The sequence below is a fragment of the Physeter macrocephalus genome, chromosome 9, assembly GCF_002837175.3.
Source record: "Physeter macrocephalus isolate SW-GA chromosome 9, ASM283717v5, whole genome shotgun sequence".
NCBI classification, from domain to species: domain Eukaryota; kingdom Metazoa; phylum Chordata; class Mammalia; order Artiodactyla; family Physeteridae; genus Physeter; species Physeter macrocephalus.
The window spans coordinates 43617065-43633162 of NC_041222.1; the positions used below are offsets into that span (position 1 = coordinate 43617065).

Genomic DNA, 16098 nt, shown 5'->3' on the forward strand with positions numbered 1-16098 from the left:
TTTTTTTTTTTTTTTTTTTTTTGTGGTACGCGGGCCTCTCACTGCTGTGGCCTCTCCCATTGTGGAGCACAGGCTCCGGACGTGCAGGATCAGCGGCCACGGCCCACAGGCCCAGCCTCTCCGCAGCACGTGGGATCCCCCTGGACCGGGGCACGAACCCATGTCCCCTGCATCGGCAGGCGGACTCCCAACCACTGCGCCGCCAGGGAAGCCCCCTTTTCAATCATTTTTATGCACCTTATTGAGTGGAATTGTGAGGCCAAATGCCTGAATTTCATAAGTTAAGTATATATATGATGTGAATCCATGATACACATAATATTTCATAAAAATTATATTATATATAATATTGTATAACTTCCTCTTTTTTATGAACAAGACAATATACCATGATCATCTTTCTTTTCCAATGGCAGCACATTTTTCTTTTTTTAATGGCTGCCTAATGTTCCACTGTATGAAAGTTCCAAAATCTCTTAATCTGAAAAGTTTCTTTTTGAGGGGGGCATTTAGGTTGTTTCAATTATTTTGTTATCACAGAGTTCCAGGGATACTCTTGTCCTCACATCTTTGCTCACTTGTCCAGTTGTGGCCTTAGAATAAATTCTGAAGATAGATAAAGACATCAATAGCTATCTATCTATCTATCTATCTATCTACATCTTTACATCCTGTTAAAGAGTGTTGGGAAATCCAATTCAGTTTCCAAAGCATCTTACAAATTCTAAGATGAACAAAAGTATTAATAATTAAAGTATTACCATTGATTATTGTTAACACATTCAGTTTAGATAAAATTTATGATCTAGGAGAGTAACACTTTTATGAGGTAGACAGATGTCACCAAAAATATGTATTATGGAGATATTGTACAGTAGTATGTCCATGTAAGAGTACTTTGAGAATAACATTTTATCGTAAATTTTACAGGTGTTTATAACAGATCCATCTATTATTCTTACAACATATTCTTGATTATGGTTGTATGTTTTTTGCCAAGTCTGTAGTTAGGTATCCATTTCCCAATTTCCAGGACATCTCTAGTGGAATGAAGTGGCCACTTTGTGACTGAAATAAGACAGTTTTTTTCAAACACACTGCAGCTGAGTGAATACTGCTGGAATAGCAAACACTCTTTTTTTTTTTTTTTCCTGGTGTTTAGTCCTGTAACTGCTACTATAGTCCTGTAGGAAAGTGCTCCCATGCCCACATCTCTGTCTTCGGAAACATACTATTCAGCTTTGGGGTTTATATAAAATTTAATTTGGAAGGCTTCTCACATATCGTCTTATTTTCCAGTTTCGAAAGCCAAGCTCTGGAGTTGGGATTAGGATGAGGTCCCTTTATTCCCCAGTCCAGTCTCTGCTTATTTTTTTTTTTTTTTGTAAAATTATTTTTAAGTATTGAATTTTTTAAAAAATTAATTAATTTATTTATTTTTGGCTGTGTTGGGTCTTTGTTTCTATGCGAGGGCTTTCTCTAGTTGTGGCTAGCGGGGGCCACTCTTCTTCGCAGTGCGCGGGCCTCTCACTGTCGCGGCCTCTCTTGTTGTGGAGCACAGGCTCCAGACGCACAGGCTCAGTAATTGTGGCTCATGGGCCCAGTTGCTCCGCGGCATGTGGGATGCTTCCAGACCAGGGCTCGAACCTGTGTCTCCTGCATTGGCAGGCAGACTCTCAACCACTGCGCCACCAGGGAAGCCCAAGTCTCTGCTTTTTTTAAACCTTATTCCAGTTCTGTTCTGCTTGAGCACAAGACATGAGTAGGGTTCATAAGAGGTTTTGCTCCCAATCTCCAGAAAAGAACATGCCCCAAACTAATAGCAATACAGAACTGTTTTCAAACTTTTCCTCAAGAACAGGTGTATCTACATCTGATGAGTTAATTACCTGCTTCCAGACAGGAAGGATACATTTAATTTTCGGATACCCAGTCCAGGAAGCTATGATGTGATTCTTGTCAGAAATTCTTTGAGGCCCAGCTCTGCATTCTCACATTGGAGCAGTCTTGAGACATTCCAGACCCTTTAGTTCTCATTTTAGACCCACGATCTCTCTCACCAAGACATGTCTTTTTTCACAGGCAGGCCCCTGCCACTTGAACGTGCTGTGCGATGTATCTGGGAAAGGCCCCATCACTGCCTGTGACTTTGACCTCCGCAGCCTGCCGCCTGATTTGCGGCTGAAAAACCTCGTGCAACAAGTGAGTGCCGAGGACTTTGAGAAGCAGAATGAGGAGGCCCGGAGGACCAATCGGCAGGCCGAGCTCTTTGCCCTTTACCCATCAGTGGATGAGGTGGGTGTGACCGTCTTTATGCTGGAGAATTTCAGTGAAGACACAGGGAGCCTCCAGGAAAATATTATTGTTTGTCATTACTGTATAGTAATGTCAGGATGCTTACTTGTGTGACTTCTGGGCTGTTCTTTTCACTAAGGCAAGCCTGTGTACCAGCAGAGCAATTATTGATCAATCATACAGATGAGGTTCCTTAATAACAACTAGGATTTTCATAGCACTTTACAAAACACTTTCACTGATACTGCCTCATTTAATCCTCAAAACATTCCAAGGGTCTACATGCAGTAAGCCCACTCAGCCAGTCAAACCATTAAGTTACTTGAAGGTGTGTTTTGCAGCTTATCTATCAATACATGTATTACTTAATCCTTGATGTTCGTTAGTGCTTTGTTAAGATTTTTTGTTTTTTGTTGGATGGTCTCTATGAACAACCAGAGAGACCTGCTTTGAAAACATGCCAGTCGAAAATAATCATAGCCGTGTTCCCAATGCATAGAACACCCAGATCTTGATTGTCCACTCTATATAGTGGGGCTGACCTGAAACAACTTGATTTAGGCTTTGCCTGTGGTCGCTCCTGGGGGCACTTTGGATGGGATGGCGGATGACCGTTATTCAAGCCTGTTCAGGCTCCTTTATAAGAGGCTCATAGTCTTCCGTTCTGCATGTCAGAATATCTACATTTCTGCGTCTTGCCAGAAATGGATTACCACAATATATCTTTGCTGTCCACATTTTATTAAAAGCTGAGTTGCGGGCTTCCCTGGTGGTGCAGTGGTTGGGGGTCCGCCTGCCGATGCGGGGGGCATGGGTTCGTGCCCTGGTCCAGGAGGATCCCACGTGCCGCGGAGCGGCTGGGCCCGTGGGCCATGGCCGCTGGGTCTGCACGTCCGGAGCCTGTGCTCTGCAGCGGGAGAGGCCACGGCAGTGAGAGGCCCGCGTACCGCAAAAAAAAAAAAAAAAAAAAAAGCTGAGTTGCAAGAAATAAGATTTAGGGAAATTTTGCATAAAAGATATGCCATTCTTCCATGCCTCTAAGTATTTGAAATGTGATCTTTGGATCAATCAAAACCATCAGGGAGCCTCATTCTCACACCTTGTGAATCCCCTACCCCTGTGAATTGTTTGCTTATTTGCCCTTCGATGAGCTTACTAGTGGTCAGCAAAAAAAGACAATAAGGGAAACAGCAGTTATTTGATATGATATGTCCACTGTGCAAATATTATTGAGGATATTGACCTACTCATCATGCAGCACCTGCCTCAATGAGGATCCAAAAAAAATTGTCCCTCAAGCCTTCAGACAAAGAAGAATTATGCTCCCACTGAGAAAATGTGTATGCTTAGAGATTGTCACATCTTATAATCAGCTCCACAAAATTCGTTAGTTGGAGTCAAATTTCTGTTCACCTCTACTAAATCTGGTGGCTTACTTATTGGTGTCCTGAATTTACTTCAGCTTTCTTTTTTTCTCATCCTTATTTTCCAACCACCTTGGTTTTCTCGTCTATTTATTTTATTTGCAGTGGTCTCAATCCTTTTTTTTAATTGTCAGGGGCCTCGAATCCTCTTCTGAATGAGGCAGATTAAAAATAAATATGAATTATGTGGGCAGTGTTATCATCTCCATCTTCAGATTACAAAGTAAGAATCACAGAGGTTAAATAACTTGTTCAAGATTCAGCAGGTAAATTAAATTATAGAATGGGGAATCCAAACACATTAACTCCAAATTTTATGTTTAACTGTTTATTTATCTATATATGACTACCTGGTATATTAGCACACCTAATGGAAATCCAAAGATGACATAAACAATCACATCTTGTAACTTTTCAGTTTCCATCTACAGCTTTAAAACTTCTTACCAAAAAAAAAAACTTCTTACCAAATTTGTCAAGAAATATTATATCTGACTGATATGACCTTCACTTGCATTCCTCTTCCTCCCAATTCCATGATGGAGGTGCCAAAAGGTAATAAAGACCCAAAATGGACACCAGTAGAGAGAAAACAGTTAAAGGGTGAGGAGAAGACTTCCAGTAAGACATCAGCTCATTAAAGTCTCCTTCATGAGATTAAATGGGAGGATATCCAGGCTTGATTACAAGGATGAATCATAGACTATTTTGAAGGAATTTTGTTTTATGGTCTTTAAACAATGCAGAAACTCAATTGAGACTAAAAGTTATGATCTAGCAGATGTCCTAATGGGGCCTGCTATACTAAGTGGAGAGGAATGCTTTGTGAGTAGTGTATAGGTTATTTGGAAATTGCTAAGTCTAAAATGTTAGAGGGCTTCTATACAGGCCCTTTAATGTGTTGGAGTTGTACACACAGAAATTGCATTTGTTCTTGTAATTTGTACTTTCTCCAGAGAAAGTCCTGTAGAAAAAAGGGTAACTTTCTGGCCTACCATGAAATGATTACAAGTGCTGAATTTTTTGACACCACATTAGTGAAATTATTTTATATTATTATTACTTTATTTCCCGATGAAAAAGAGTTAGAAGAGAGGTGAACTCTTACGTCCAAATTATGACTGAGTATACAGGGGAGGCAAAAGTAGAATTCAACCACCAAGTTTCTATGAGGTGAGTTTTTTCCCTGATTCACTCTGATTCTATAAAAGGCATCCTATGTGTTGATCCATAAGAAGGGTGCCACTATACTCCAAATCGTAGAGGAGTTTGCATTAAGACTCTTTTGGTTGCAAGTGATGGAACCCAACTAAAAATCAATTTTTAAGAAAAGGTAGGGACTTATTGGCTCACATAATGAAATCACAAGTAGGCAGTTGTAGAGTTGGCCTCAGGATCCATTGGGTCAGCTGATGGAAGAACATCATCTCTCATATTATCCCTTTCTCTCTTACGATCTCTCTCTCTCTCTCTCTCTCTCTCTCTGCCTTTCTCCCTCTCTCTGTTTCTCTCTCTCTCATTGTAAATATCTATCTGTTTTCTCCCAGGAAGAGGAAAACAACAGGTATCCAGTACAACTTCACATTTCCTCTTCTGCTTTATTGGCAATTCATTCTTATTTCAGATAACTGTAAAGGTGCAAGAAATTCATATAGATTAGAGGAGAGTTAGGAAATATATGAATATGTAGACTTTGTTTGGAACCTGAATTAACAAACTAACTGTAAAAAAAACTGAGACAGCTGGGGAAGTTTGGAACTGACTACGTATTTCGTGACAATAGGAAATTATTTTTAATTTTTAAAAAGTAATAATAGTATTATAGTACGTGTTTTTAAAAAGTCCTTATCTTTTAGAGATCTGTACTGAAATATTCACAGATGAAATTATATGATATCTGGGGCCTTGCTTCTACGCTTCCAACACTGAATGGGGGGGAGGTAGTAAGAGGGAGTATAGATGAAACCAAGTTGCCCATGAGTCAAAATTGTTAAAGCTAGGTGATAGGTAAATGTGGTTCGTTACATTCTTCGCTCTACCTTTGTATATATTTACAATTTTCCAAGTGAAAAGCTTTTTAAAAAGGATCCCAGGGCTTCCCTGGTGGCGCAGTGGTTGAGAGTCCACCTGCCGATGCAGGGGACACAGGTTCATGCCCCGGTCCGGGCAGATCCCACATGCCGCAGAGCGGCTGGGCCCGTGAGCCATGGCCGCTGAGCCTGCGCGTCCAGAGCCTGTGCTCCGTAACGGGAGAGGCCACAACAGTGAGAGGCCCGTGTAACGCAAAAAAAAAAAAAAAAAAGGATCCCAAAGTTCTGAATCCAGAACAAAGGCAGTCTTGGAAACCCATGAGTGTCTTTACAGTGAGGTTGTTTTCCAATAAAGGGCCCCTTCCCTTTCAGATGTGTCTGTTCTGATCACCCTGAAAATTCCAGCTTGCTCTGAGAGACTTCAGCTCAGTGTAGGCATCAGAACAGAATTTAAAAATTCTTCTGGTTGCTGTGGGGTATTTGGGATATCATTTATAGCCCAGGAAAATACAGTTAGACATGGCTCTATTCGTTGCACCCTTGTGAGCTGCAGGCCACTCATCAGAGTTTGTATAGCCTACTACAAGAGCAAGAATTAAAGTTCTCAGGGAAACTTGCACTGTTGATCTCTGCATGCATGACTATACTTAAGATACTGTGATAGTTCACATTTGAATGTTAAAAGTTACAATAGGGACTTGTTACTTCCCTTTAAGTCCCTTGGTCCCTATGTAGTAAAATAGACAGACGTATCTCTTAAATTTGTCATTACTAACCTTCTCTATACTTAAAACTTTAGCAAGTTCTAGCTGGACATGTCTATTTAGAACCTACAAATTCAACCCCAAATCTCTATCATCTGTTTAAGAAAACAGTAAACCGAGAAAGACACTGTATTATAGTTTTAATGGTTTACAGCCTCAGGTGAACTGTTCTGACTCAGATCTCAAATCTGAAACTCACATATTTACTAGTAAGGCCTTTGGCAGGAGAAATATTCTGTGTCCTTAGAGCCGGCCAAAAAAAAAAAAAAAGTCAACAATAGGTATAAGATTTTGCATTGCCATCTGGTGGATGTTACTAAGCCATATCCATGTTCACATTTCCTTCCTTCCTCCCTCGGTCTCTTTGTCTTAAATGCTTGGCTTTCTGAAAGGAGAAAATGTCCGCTGTAAATGCTGACTTTGAAGCGTAGGGGTTGGATAATAAACTCTCTTGTAAAAGTCAATGTGTTATTCTGCTATTAGAAATAAAGCAAATGCAAGCTGTCTTGCATGGTGGCTAGCAGCCTTCCCTTCCCCGAGTTAACTTCAAGTGGAACTCTTCATGGGAATTCACTACTGATTTCTTTTACAATGTGATTAACAATAGGAGGATGCTGTGGAAATACGTCCGGTACCAGACTGTCCTAAGGAACATCTGGGCAACAGAATATTGGTCAAGTTGCTGACCCTGAAGTAAGTATGAGCAGACACTAACCACTACATTGAGGTCTGTCTTGCCTTTCAAATACAGACTGTGTCTTTACCATCAGAGCTTGAATCGGGGAGGACCCCCAACACACTTTTAACAGTGCCCTGTGAGGTAGTAGAACGAGCAGAGTTTGGAGTCAACTAGTCCCAGATTCTAATCCTGCCAAGCCTTTGACAGTCATTCTTCTATGACAGGGAAGGCAAAACACTAAGGTTAGGCGTGTAGGTAATTAATTGAGTGAAGTGGCCTACATTAAGAAAAATAACAGTAAAAGCCAATGGTGCACTGGAGTCCGCTCTAACTCCTGAGAGCTGATTTCATACTTCTCTTCCCAACTCTTTATTCAGTGAAGTCACGTTGGTAGCTTGAAATTGGCCATGGTGGAATGGTGGAAATATTTATAACATTGAACTCAGAAAATGCTACAAATTAGAGCCTTTTTTTTTTTTAGAGGCTTGTTTGTTAAACATTTACCAGCACACCACTGTTAAAACACAATGAAAAATGCAACTAAAACTCAGTCTCAGTGCCAGTGGACAATATAGAGTAGTGGGGACTGCAGCAAGCTATCTCAACGGGGCACCCACTACTAGCTAGGGCCAATTCTTGCCATCCAAGTAAACAAGCCCATTTTGGTCAATTGTCTGATTTTTTTTAAGAGAAGCTAGAAATCCAGATTTTTCTGCATAATTTCCTGACTTCCTAAATATTTTCCCATTTCCTTCTTAAGTACCACACATTTCAAAAAGAATGTGTCTGAAATCTGGATTCATCTCATGGGCCACATTTGCTTTAAAGCAATTGTTTCCATATTTTTTGACTGTATTTAAAAGTCACATCCTCTGCATGTGTGTATTCATTTTGTACTTGTTTATTAAATATTATATATATATTATAAAACATACATAAATGAGGCATTTTGAAGGATGAACTCAATAAATAAAAATAAATTATAGTATTTTCTTCCTGCATTCCAGTGGATTGTCTTGCCTACCCCCTGGAGTGCTTGCATGCCTCCCTTTCCTCTTTGCAGACTGCTGCTTTAGAGAATTAGTTCTTCCACTTCTTCATAGGCTCCTTTGAAAATATTAAGTTGTGAATGTTCTACCAAGGCAAAAGTTCATAAGCATAACATTTTTTCATACCCTATTAGGAAGGTCATCCATCTCTTGAAGTCAATTCATGGACCCCTTAGGCAGCATCTGGTTTGCAATTAGAGCCTTTGGATTCTGTATTCAAGACTATGTTTCAGCCCTGGGGACTTCTCTGGGATTTTGAGTTCTTGTAAATGAAGTAGTGAGACCAGATCTCAAAGTTCCTATGTGCCATAAATTTCTGATTCTATTACGGAGCCTCCCAAATTCTCTGCTCAGAACACAAGCCAGCATGACTGCTTACACAGGTGTGGAGATCTCTTGATGTTGTAACACCCTCCTTAAGCCAGTTCTACCAGTAGGATGGGGGGAGCAGTTCGGACTTTTTGTCTTGTACACGGAGATGAGCGGCCAATAAATGAGCTCTGTATCAAGCAACGGGTACAGAAAGGCAAACTCTAGCCCTTGCGAGCTGACCTGGAAGGGGGAACCTCCTAGCCCTTCAGCAGGAGGACTGAGTGGAAGTGGCTGATCGGTCCCCTTCTGCATTCATTGTTCAGGAAATCCACCCTATTGCTGAGGCACTCACCTACCCACCACAGGAAGCTCATCAGATACAGCAACTATGCCCTTTGGGATTGGAGGAATTCTTCCCTGTGATGCATGACACTAAGTCTCCTAGATGTTCTCCATAAATAAATGGTAGCTCTTCTCACAGGTGGGAAGACATGGTCACTAGGATAGTCATGTAATATTATTAAAAAAACCAAATTGAGCCACTTGGATTTCTCTTGATGAAAATTGTGAAGTGTAGTTCCTAGTTATTTTTCCCCCAAACTGCCAAAGCAGAAATTAAGTAGAATCGCAGTGTTTGCTCAATGTATACTCGACCTGGTCCAGTATCTTAAATAGTATTCATACCAACATATGCCTGCAATAGGGGAGATGAACCAAAGAGATCATCCTGTCTTTCACTACTTGAAATAAACTGAATAAAAGAAAGCAAGTTCTTATAGGTAAACCTAGAATGTTTAAATATGAACAGTAAAAATTTAATGATAATGTTAAATTTTATTTGCGGTGAAATATGCATAATGTAAAATTTGCCATCACAACCATTTTTAGTGGTGTTTCAGTGGCATTAAGTACATTCACACTGTTGTACAACTACCACCACCATCCATGTCCAGAACTCTTTTGGAATTTTGTACCCACTAAACAATAATTCCCATTTCTCTCTCCCACCATTCCTTCATATAAGTGGAATTATATAATGCATGTCCTTTTGTGACTGGTTTATTTCACGTATACAGTGTCTTCAACATTTTTCCATATGGTAGGATGTGTCGGAATTTCCCTTCTTTTCAAGACTGAATAATATTCCATTGTATGCATATACCACATTCTATTGATCCATTCATCCCTTGATGGACACCTGAGTTTGCTTCCACCTTTTGGCTACTGTGGATAATGGTGCTCCTTGACATTGTTTATAAAGCATATTCACACACATTATCTTTCACAATGCTTAGAACAACCCTAGAAAATAGGAAGAGCAGGTGTCCTTTCCTCATGTTACAGATAAATAAATGCAACTGGGAAAAGTAAGTAACCTGATTAAGATCCCAGAGTTAGCAAAAGCAGTGGGAGAGGGAACAGAACCCAGGTCTGTCTGACTCAGTGCCCTACGAGTTTGCCATCATGCCTTACTGCCTCATTTCCAAAGGTGCCATTTGACCAACTCACTCTTGTCTGTGGTTACCTCTGCCCAAATATTCTTCTTCAGAAGTCCTCTTTTTAGACAAAGCTATCCAATGATAAGGCCATCCTCTCACATATGCCTTGAAACAAAATTTGACCTAATTTACATGACTTCTGCAATACCGGTGATTCAGGGCCTGATTACTAGGGCTCTTAGCTGGCAGTATCATGGATTGTTAACCTGAGAAATTTGGAAGGTGAACATCTCTGCTCCATGTGCATCCTATAACGTGTGGCAGGATCATGCTTTGGGGGTGCCCTCTCTTCGAACCCACCATTTCTGGGGGAGTTGGCAATTAGGGCCGTATGAGAGCTGCTCTTTCCAGCTCTCGTTGGATCCACACACCTCAGTGTTTATCAGCAGTGCTCAGTCCGCTCCCTCCACCTCAGGTCAGCAGCTGCCCTGGCAGTGGAGTTAGGAAGGGCCAGATATTCACACACATCATAACCTAACCTAAAGAAAAGCACCTGAACTTTTTTTTTTGTACTGACTGAAAAGCCCCAGCCCTTAAAATTGAATAATAGAGGTTTCTGTTCTAGCAGTAAACTGTAAACAAGACTTTTAGCTAAGACAGAGACTCAATCCTCTGCAAACACAGCAACTACAATGGTAAGAAGTGCCATACTGGATCAGACCAAGGATCTGTTCCACCCGCTCTGTATTGCAGGGCCACCAGCAAGCACTTTTGGGGAGAATGTACCATCCACCATGATCTCAAATGATTAGGAATTCTCCATGAACCTCCCATATTTCTCCATTAACATTCCAGTGTGATTCTTACATGCGTAGAGCTACCCAAATACTTCTGAAAACAACTTACATTTTTAACCAGATTATATATCCAGGCACTTTCAGAAAATTCAAAATTATCTAAGTTAAAACTATATGTTTTTCTCTCTTTCTCTGACAGGTTTGAGATTGAAATCGAGCCTCTGTTTGCCAGCATTGCCCTCTACGATGTTAAAGAAAGGAAAAAGGTAAGACAGCAAAAAATAGCCCAACCCTGAGGGCATCGCATGTTGTTCATTGTCTTGGGGTTCATGTTTTTAAATCTCACTTCTATGTAGGAAAACCACATCAGATTTGAAAGCAAATGACCTTTGATCTGTCCAGTTCTATTGCCTTTGCAGTTTTTAAAGAAGTGACCTGGGAATTTATGTTCTTTGAAGAACCTTTACGAGAAAGTCGGCTGGAGGTGGTAGCCTGCCTGAGATAGAGAAGTGAAATAGTGACATATGGGGTTACTCATAAAACAAAACAATGTAAACACAGCTATAACAAGCCAAGTGCATGTAATGTTTCCTCAGTTTGGGAGTTTTTTGCATTGTGAGACAGGCTTATCGTGAATGGAAGGCATCTTGTGCAATGAAAGTCTAAATTTGCCATCGGGTAGAGACCTCACCAAGTATATTGTGCCTTTAATTGAAAAGATTTCTCCATGAATGTCTTAATGTTTAGTCATTTTGTAACTCCTAGAGGAGGGCACAAATAGCAAAACCAGAGGAGATGTTTCTGCCCCTCTACCCATAACCTTTCAGTAGTTAGGGAAGTGTGTATATTTTGAATAAATAATTAATAATCACTAAGATTTGTATTGGTCAGGGTAGGTAAACTGCTAAAACAAGGAGACCTCCCACACACACATTCAGTGGTTTAAAGCTGAATGGTTAAAATGGTTTAAAGTGGTTTAATGGTTTAAGTGGTTTAAATGGTCTACAGTGGTTTAAAGCTCAGATGTGCACAGGAGTCAGAATCACCCGGAGGGCTTGTTAAAAGAGATGGTGGGCCCACACCCAGAGTTTCTGATTCAGTAAATCTGGATGGGGCCTAAGAATTTGCATTTCGAACAGGTCCCCAGGTGATGCTGAAGCTGCTGGGCAGGGGGGCCACGTATGGAGAACCCCCGGCTAGAAGAAGGAGAATTTTCTGCCTTTGTCTCTTAACAATCCAGAGTAGGGAGGTGCGGGGTCAACAGTGGTCTGCTCCACTCAGGCATTCGGGAACCCAAGTGGCAGTGTCTCCTCCATCTTCAATATGTGCCCTCCCCAGTCACTCTTGTCACTGCCACTACGGCCCCCGAAAAAAGGGGAAAAGATGATGGGGGTGTGGGGTGGTGTCGGAGCCTGGAAGTTAGACATATCATCACTTGTGCTCACAATTCACTGGAAAGAATCTAGTCACATGCTCACTCCTAACTCTACAGCGGAGGCTGGTAAATGTATTCTCTGCCCAGGAGCCACTTCTTGGCTGTAAATCTGTTAGTGATGAAGGGGAAACCCAACTCTACAGTGATTCTTAAGTAACACTGCACCAGTGAGCTCAGGAGCACTCATCGTGACATGCTTTTGCTCGAAATCTTTACTGGATCCTCACTACCTGCAACATTAAAAACAAACCCTTCAGCTTCCTTGCCCGGCTTTCTTCAGGATGGCTCTCATCTGCTTTCTTTCCCTCGAGAGCCTTGGCAGAGTCAAGCCAGGCTCCTCGATGTTAACTAAAGTCACTCCACGTGTTCCAGCCTCTGAGATATCTGTGCTGCATTCTCTCCGTGGTACACAGTCCTCCTCCAGCTCTGCTTGGCGGAACCTTCTTCCAAGGCCTGTCCATCTCACATGCCTCCCCCATGGAAAGCATTCCCCATCCCCCCAACTGGATGTGACCTCTCACCCTCGGGAACTTCCACAGCGCTTTTTTTTTTTTTTTCGGTACGCGGGCCTCTCACTGTTGTGGCCTCTCCCGTTGCGGAGCACAGGCTCCGGACGCGCAGGCTCAGCGGCCATGGCTCACGGGCCCAGCCGCTCCGCGGCACGTGGGATCTTCCCGGACCGGGGCACGAACCCGCGTCCCCTGCTTCGGCAGGCGGACTCTCAACCACTGCGCCACCAGGGAAACCCCCACAGCGCTTTTTTGCATGAGTGTGGTCACTTATATTTTGCTCTTACTGTAGTTAGTATGCATTTGCCTTTTCCCTCATTCTTGATTGTAAACTAATTGAGAGCCAAAGTAATGCCTTGCTTTTCTTCAATGCAGTACCTAGCACATCACTGAAATTCAGGAGATACTGGTGGGTTGATAAAAATTGAAATGTTTCAAAGAACATCTCTCAAATGACTCAGAAATATCTAAAGACTGTGACAAAATATGTATCAGATTTTCCAGCAGCCACTAGTCATAAACCATGTCTACAGTTATACTTATTTCTTTGGTGAAACTTGGTGGGTTTTTCTTTTCCACTTATTTTTTTAACATGTTTAGACCATGAGAACAATAGGTATAACTCATTTTTCATTTTGCCACTCATTTACAGATCTCAGAAAATTTTCACTGTGACCTGAACTCTGACCAATTCAAAGGATTTCTGCGTGCTCACACACCCTCTGTTGCCACATCCAGTCAGGCAAGATCTGCGGTATTCTCAGTCACCTATCCATCCTCGGACATCTACCTAGTAGTCAAGGTAGTTCAACACAATCTGATTTGCACAGTCTGATGTTCTCATTGTTGCATTACTCCCAGTGCATGTTTAGAGTGAAAGAGGTATCAGAAAATATTACATGTCCTCTGTGAGATTCTCTTTGTTTCCCTCTCAACTTTACTCTTTTCCTTTACAAGCAATTTGTGTTGGGTACTAGAAGGACTGTGGGTTTTGGAGTCAAACAGTCCTAGGTTTGAGTCCTGGCTTTGCAACTTAGTAGCTGTATGACTTCGGGCAGTTACCTAACCTTTCGGAGACTTAGTTTCTTCATTTGGAAAGTGGAGATAATAACCCCTCCCTCAATGAGTAGTTGTGATTACAGAATAAATCCTGGCATGTATAGACACCCTTCCCTCTAACAAGGAAAACACCCTCAGCTATCCAGCTCTGGGATGCTGCTGTGGAGAAAAATCTCAGATAGAGTCTCCTAATCATGTTCACATTTTTCTAAAGACCGAGAGTTAAATGTCCGAAAAATCCAGGCTCTGACAGTTTGAGGTGTGGGTTATAGTGTCCAAGCTTCACTCTCCCTTTTCATCACCATCTTACAGACTGAGTATGTCTAGTGAGAGTCAAAATCTGTGGGCAGTTCTAAGTGGAAAGACCTTTCATTCTAGGTTGTACTCTTTGCTGATGTAAGAAAACCAGAGACTTTCTCTACACACCAAAATGGCTGGTTAGAAGTTAACAGCAAACATTGAGTATTTTATCTACTTTAAGCCAAATAATTAGTCTCATTGACTCTTTACCCTCAAATTAAAAAAAAAAAAAGTCCTGGTGTTTTAATTTCATGTACACCCAGCATTCTAGGATTGGGACATTTTCTAGTTAGCACAGTGTTTTATGTCCATAATCTCGTTGATTCCCCCATGATCCCATGGGAGTAGCATACAGGTTCCAAAAACTTCAAGTGATGTGGAGGTCACTTAACAAGAGGCAGATGTCCTTCCATTCTAGCTCCCTTTACACCGTTTTACAAAAATTCTGAAAGGTCATTATAGCTTGAAGGGAACTTATTTAAGTTTTTGGAAAATAGAGTTAAAATTCTATTGCTGAAAAGACACATCTATTGTTGTCAAACTTAATGTGTGTCCTTTTCATTGCAATATTACTTAGACATACAGGAAAATTAGCTTCAAGTCCACTCTAGCAAGCTGTAGCAGCTTGCAGTTACTTTTAAAATTCACTTCAACCTGGGAAATCAAAGAAGCCAATACCAGTTCCATAGATCCAAATTTTACTTCCAATTCCAATTCTCAGTGGATGAATATATTTTGGGTAACCCATGGTAGTCTGCTAAATATCAGTGGTTACCTGTGGGTGACTATTACTTACTAAGTATACTCCAAAATTTTCAGATGTATAAATGCATTCATTTGGCAGTGATAAACGTTCTCTAAATTGTCTGGATAGAGTTAAGAAATTTAAATCTACTCAGTAAGACAGTCCCTGGTTTGCTTCTGATTTGTTTTTCTTTATTGTAATACCACAGTTGCTTCTTTCCCTCTAAATAGGGCTGAGGGTAGCCTCTTTACCTTAAAGAAATTCCCAGGCAATTCTGATATGCCCCTTTCCCCTACCTGCCATGGTTATGAGGACTCAGGCATTTCTTTTACATATCAATCCTGAAGGACCATATAGCAGGCTCTCATAGCAGCCGGCAGCTCCTTCTTGCAAAGTACCTGAAGTTAGCCTTGTCCAACTCGGTGAAGGGAATAGTACCTGCTGATCTGGTCGAATCTGGATCCTCCTTCCAAATTCTGGAGATCCCTGTCCTGTGGGTTCCATGCTATGGATGCAAAGTCATGGCATTCCCATTCTTTGCTTCAGGATTCTAATGAAAAGGTTCTTTATCTCTGTTCAAAGTTCATTTTAAAGACCACATTTCTATCCACTGACCTCATGGAAAAATTAGCTTCTTTCCAATTTGCTGTATAAACTCCCAACCATAAATTTCAGGAGGATAGGGACCAGGCTTATCATGTTCACCACCTTGTCTCCCCAACAGCTACCCTATAGAAAGGACTCAACAAATGTTTTTTGAACGAATGAATAAGTGAATGATCGCTGACTAACAGGAAAATGGGTTAGTCTCTACCTCGAGTGTTACGTGTCCATGGTCTCAACCTGATACATCTCTCAGGAGGATCAGCCTTGTCTTCAGGCTGTGGCAGAGGGAAGGGGTTTTTAAGTTCCTCTGTGAGATGAGATTTAATGCTTGCAGTCTCCTTGAGACAGATGTTCATTGAGCAGCCCCATGCCATTTCCTTTGAAACTCCATGAAACACCCTCCATCACTTGGGTGTTTCTGGTTTAAATACTTTGTGCCACGGGCTTCCCTGGTGGCGCAGTGGTTGAGAATCCGCCTGCCGATGCAGGGGACATGGGTTCGTGCCCCGGTCCGGGAAGATCCCACATGCCGCGGAGCGGCTGGGCCCGTGAGCCATGGCCGCTGAGCCTGTGCGTCCGGAGCCTGTGCTCCGCAACGGGAGAGGCCACAACAGTGAGAGGCCCGCGTACCACAAAAAAAAAAAAAAAAAAAATG

At 41.6% G+C, this 16098-nt stretch overlaps 1 protein-coding gene across 3 annotated transcripts in view; it reads left to right on the forward strand.

Annotated features, from left to right (window-relative positions):
* The window catches only part of DOCK8 (dedicator of cytokinesis 8), a 227161-nt gene that overhangs the window by 83375 nt on the left and 127688 nt on the right, over positions 1 to 16098 (forward strand). For all 3 annotated transcript variants that reach the window (XR_008618228.1, XM_024126730.3, XM_007129204.3), the window contains 4 exons: positions 2083 to 2295; positions 7121 to 7206; positions 10989 to 11055; positions 13386 to 13535. Coding sequence is in view for 2 of the 3 variants with exons in the window: in XM_024126730.3 (XP_023982498.1) it covers positions 2083 to 2295; positions 7121 to 7206; positions 10989 to 11055; positions 13386 to 13535 (516 nt within the window). In the remaining variant the exon portion in view is untranslated. The remainder of the gene's footprint in view (positions 1 to 2082; positions 2296 to 7120; positions 7207 to 10988; positions 11056 to 13385; positions 13536 to 16098) is intronic.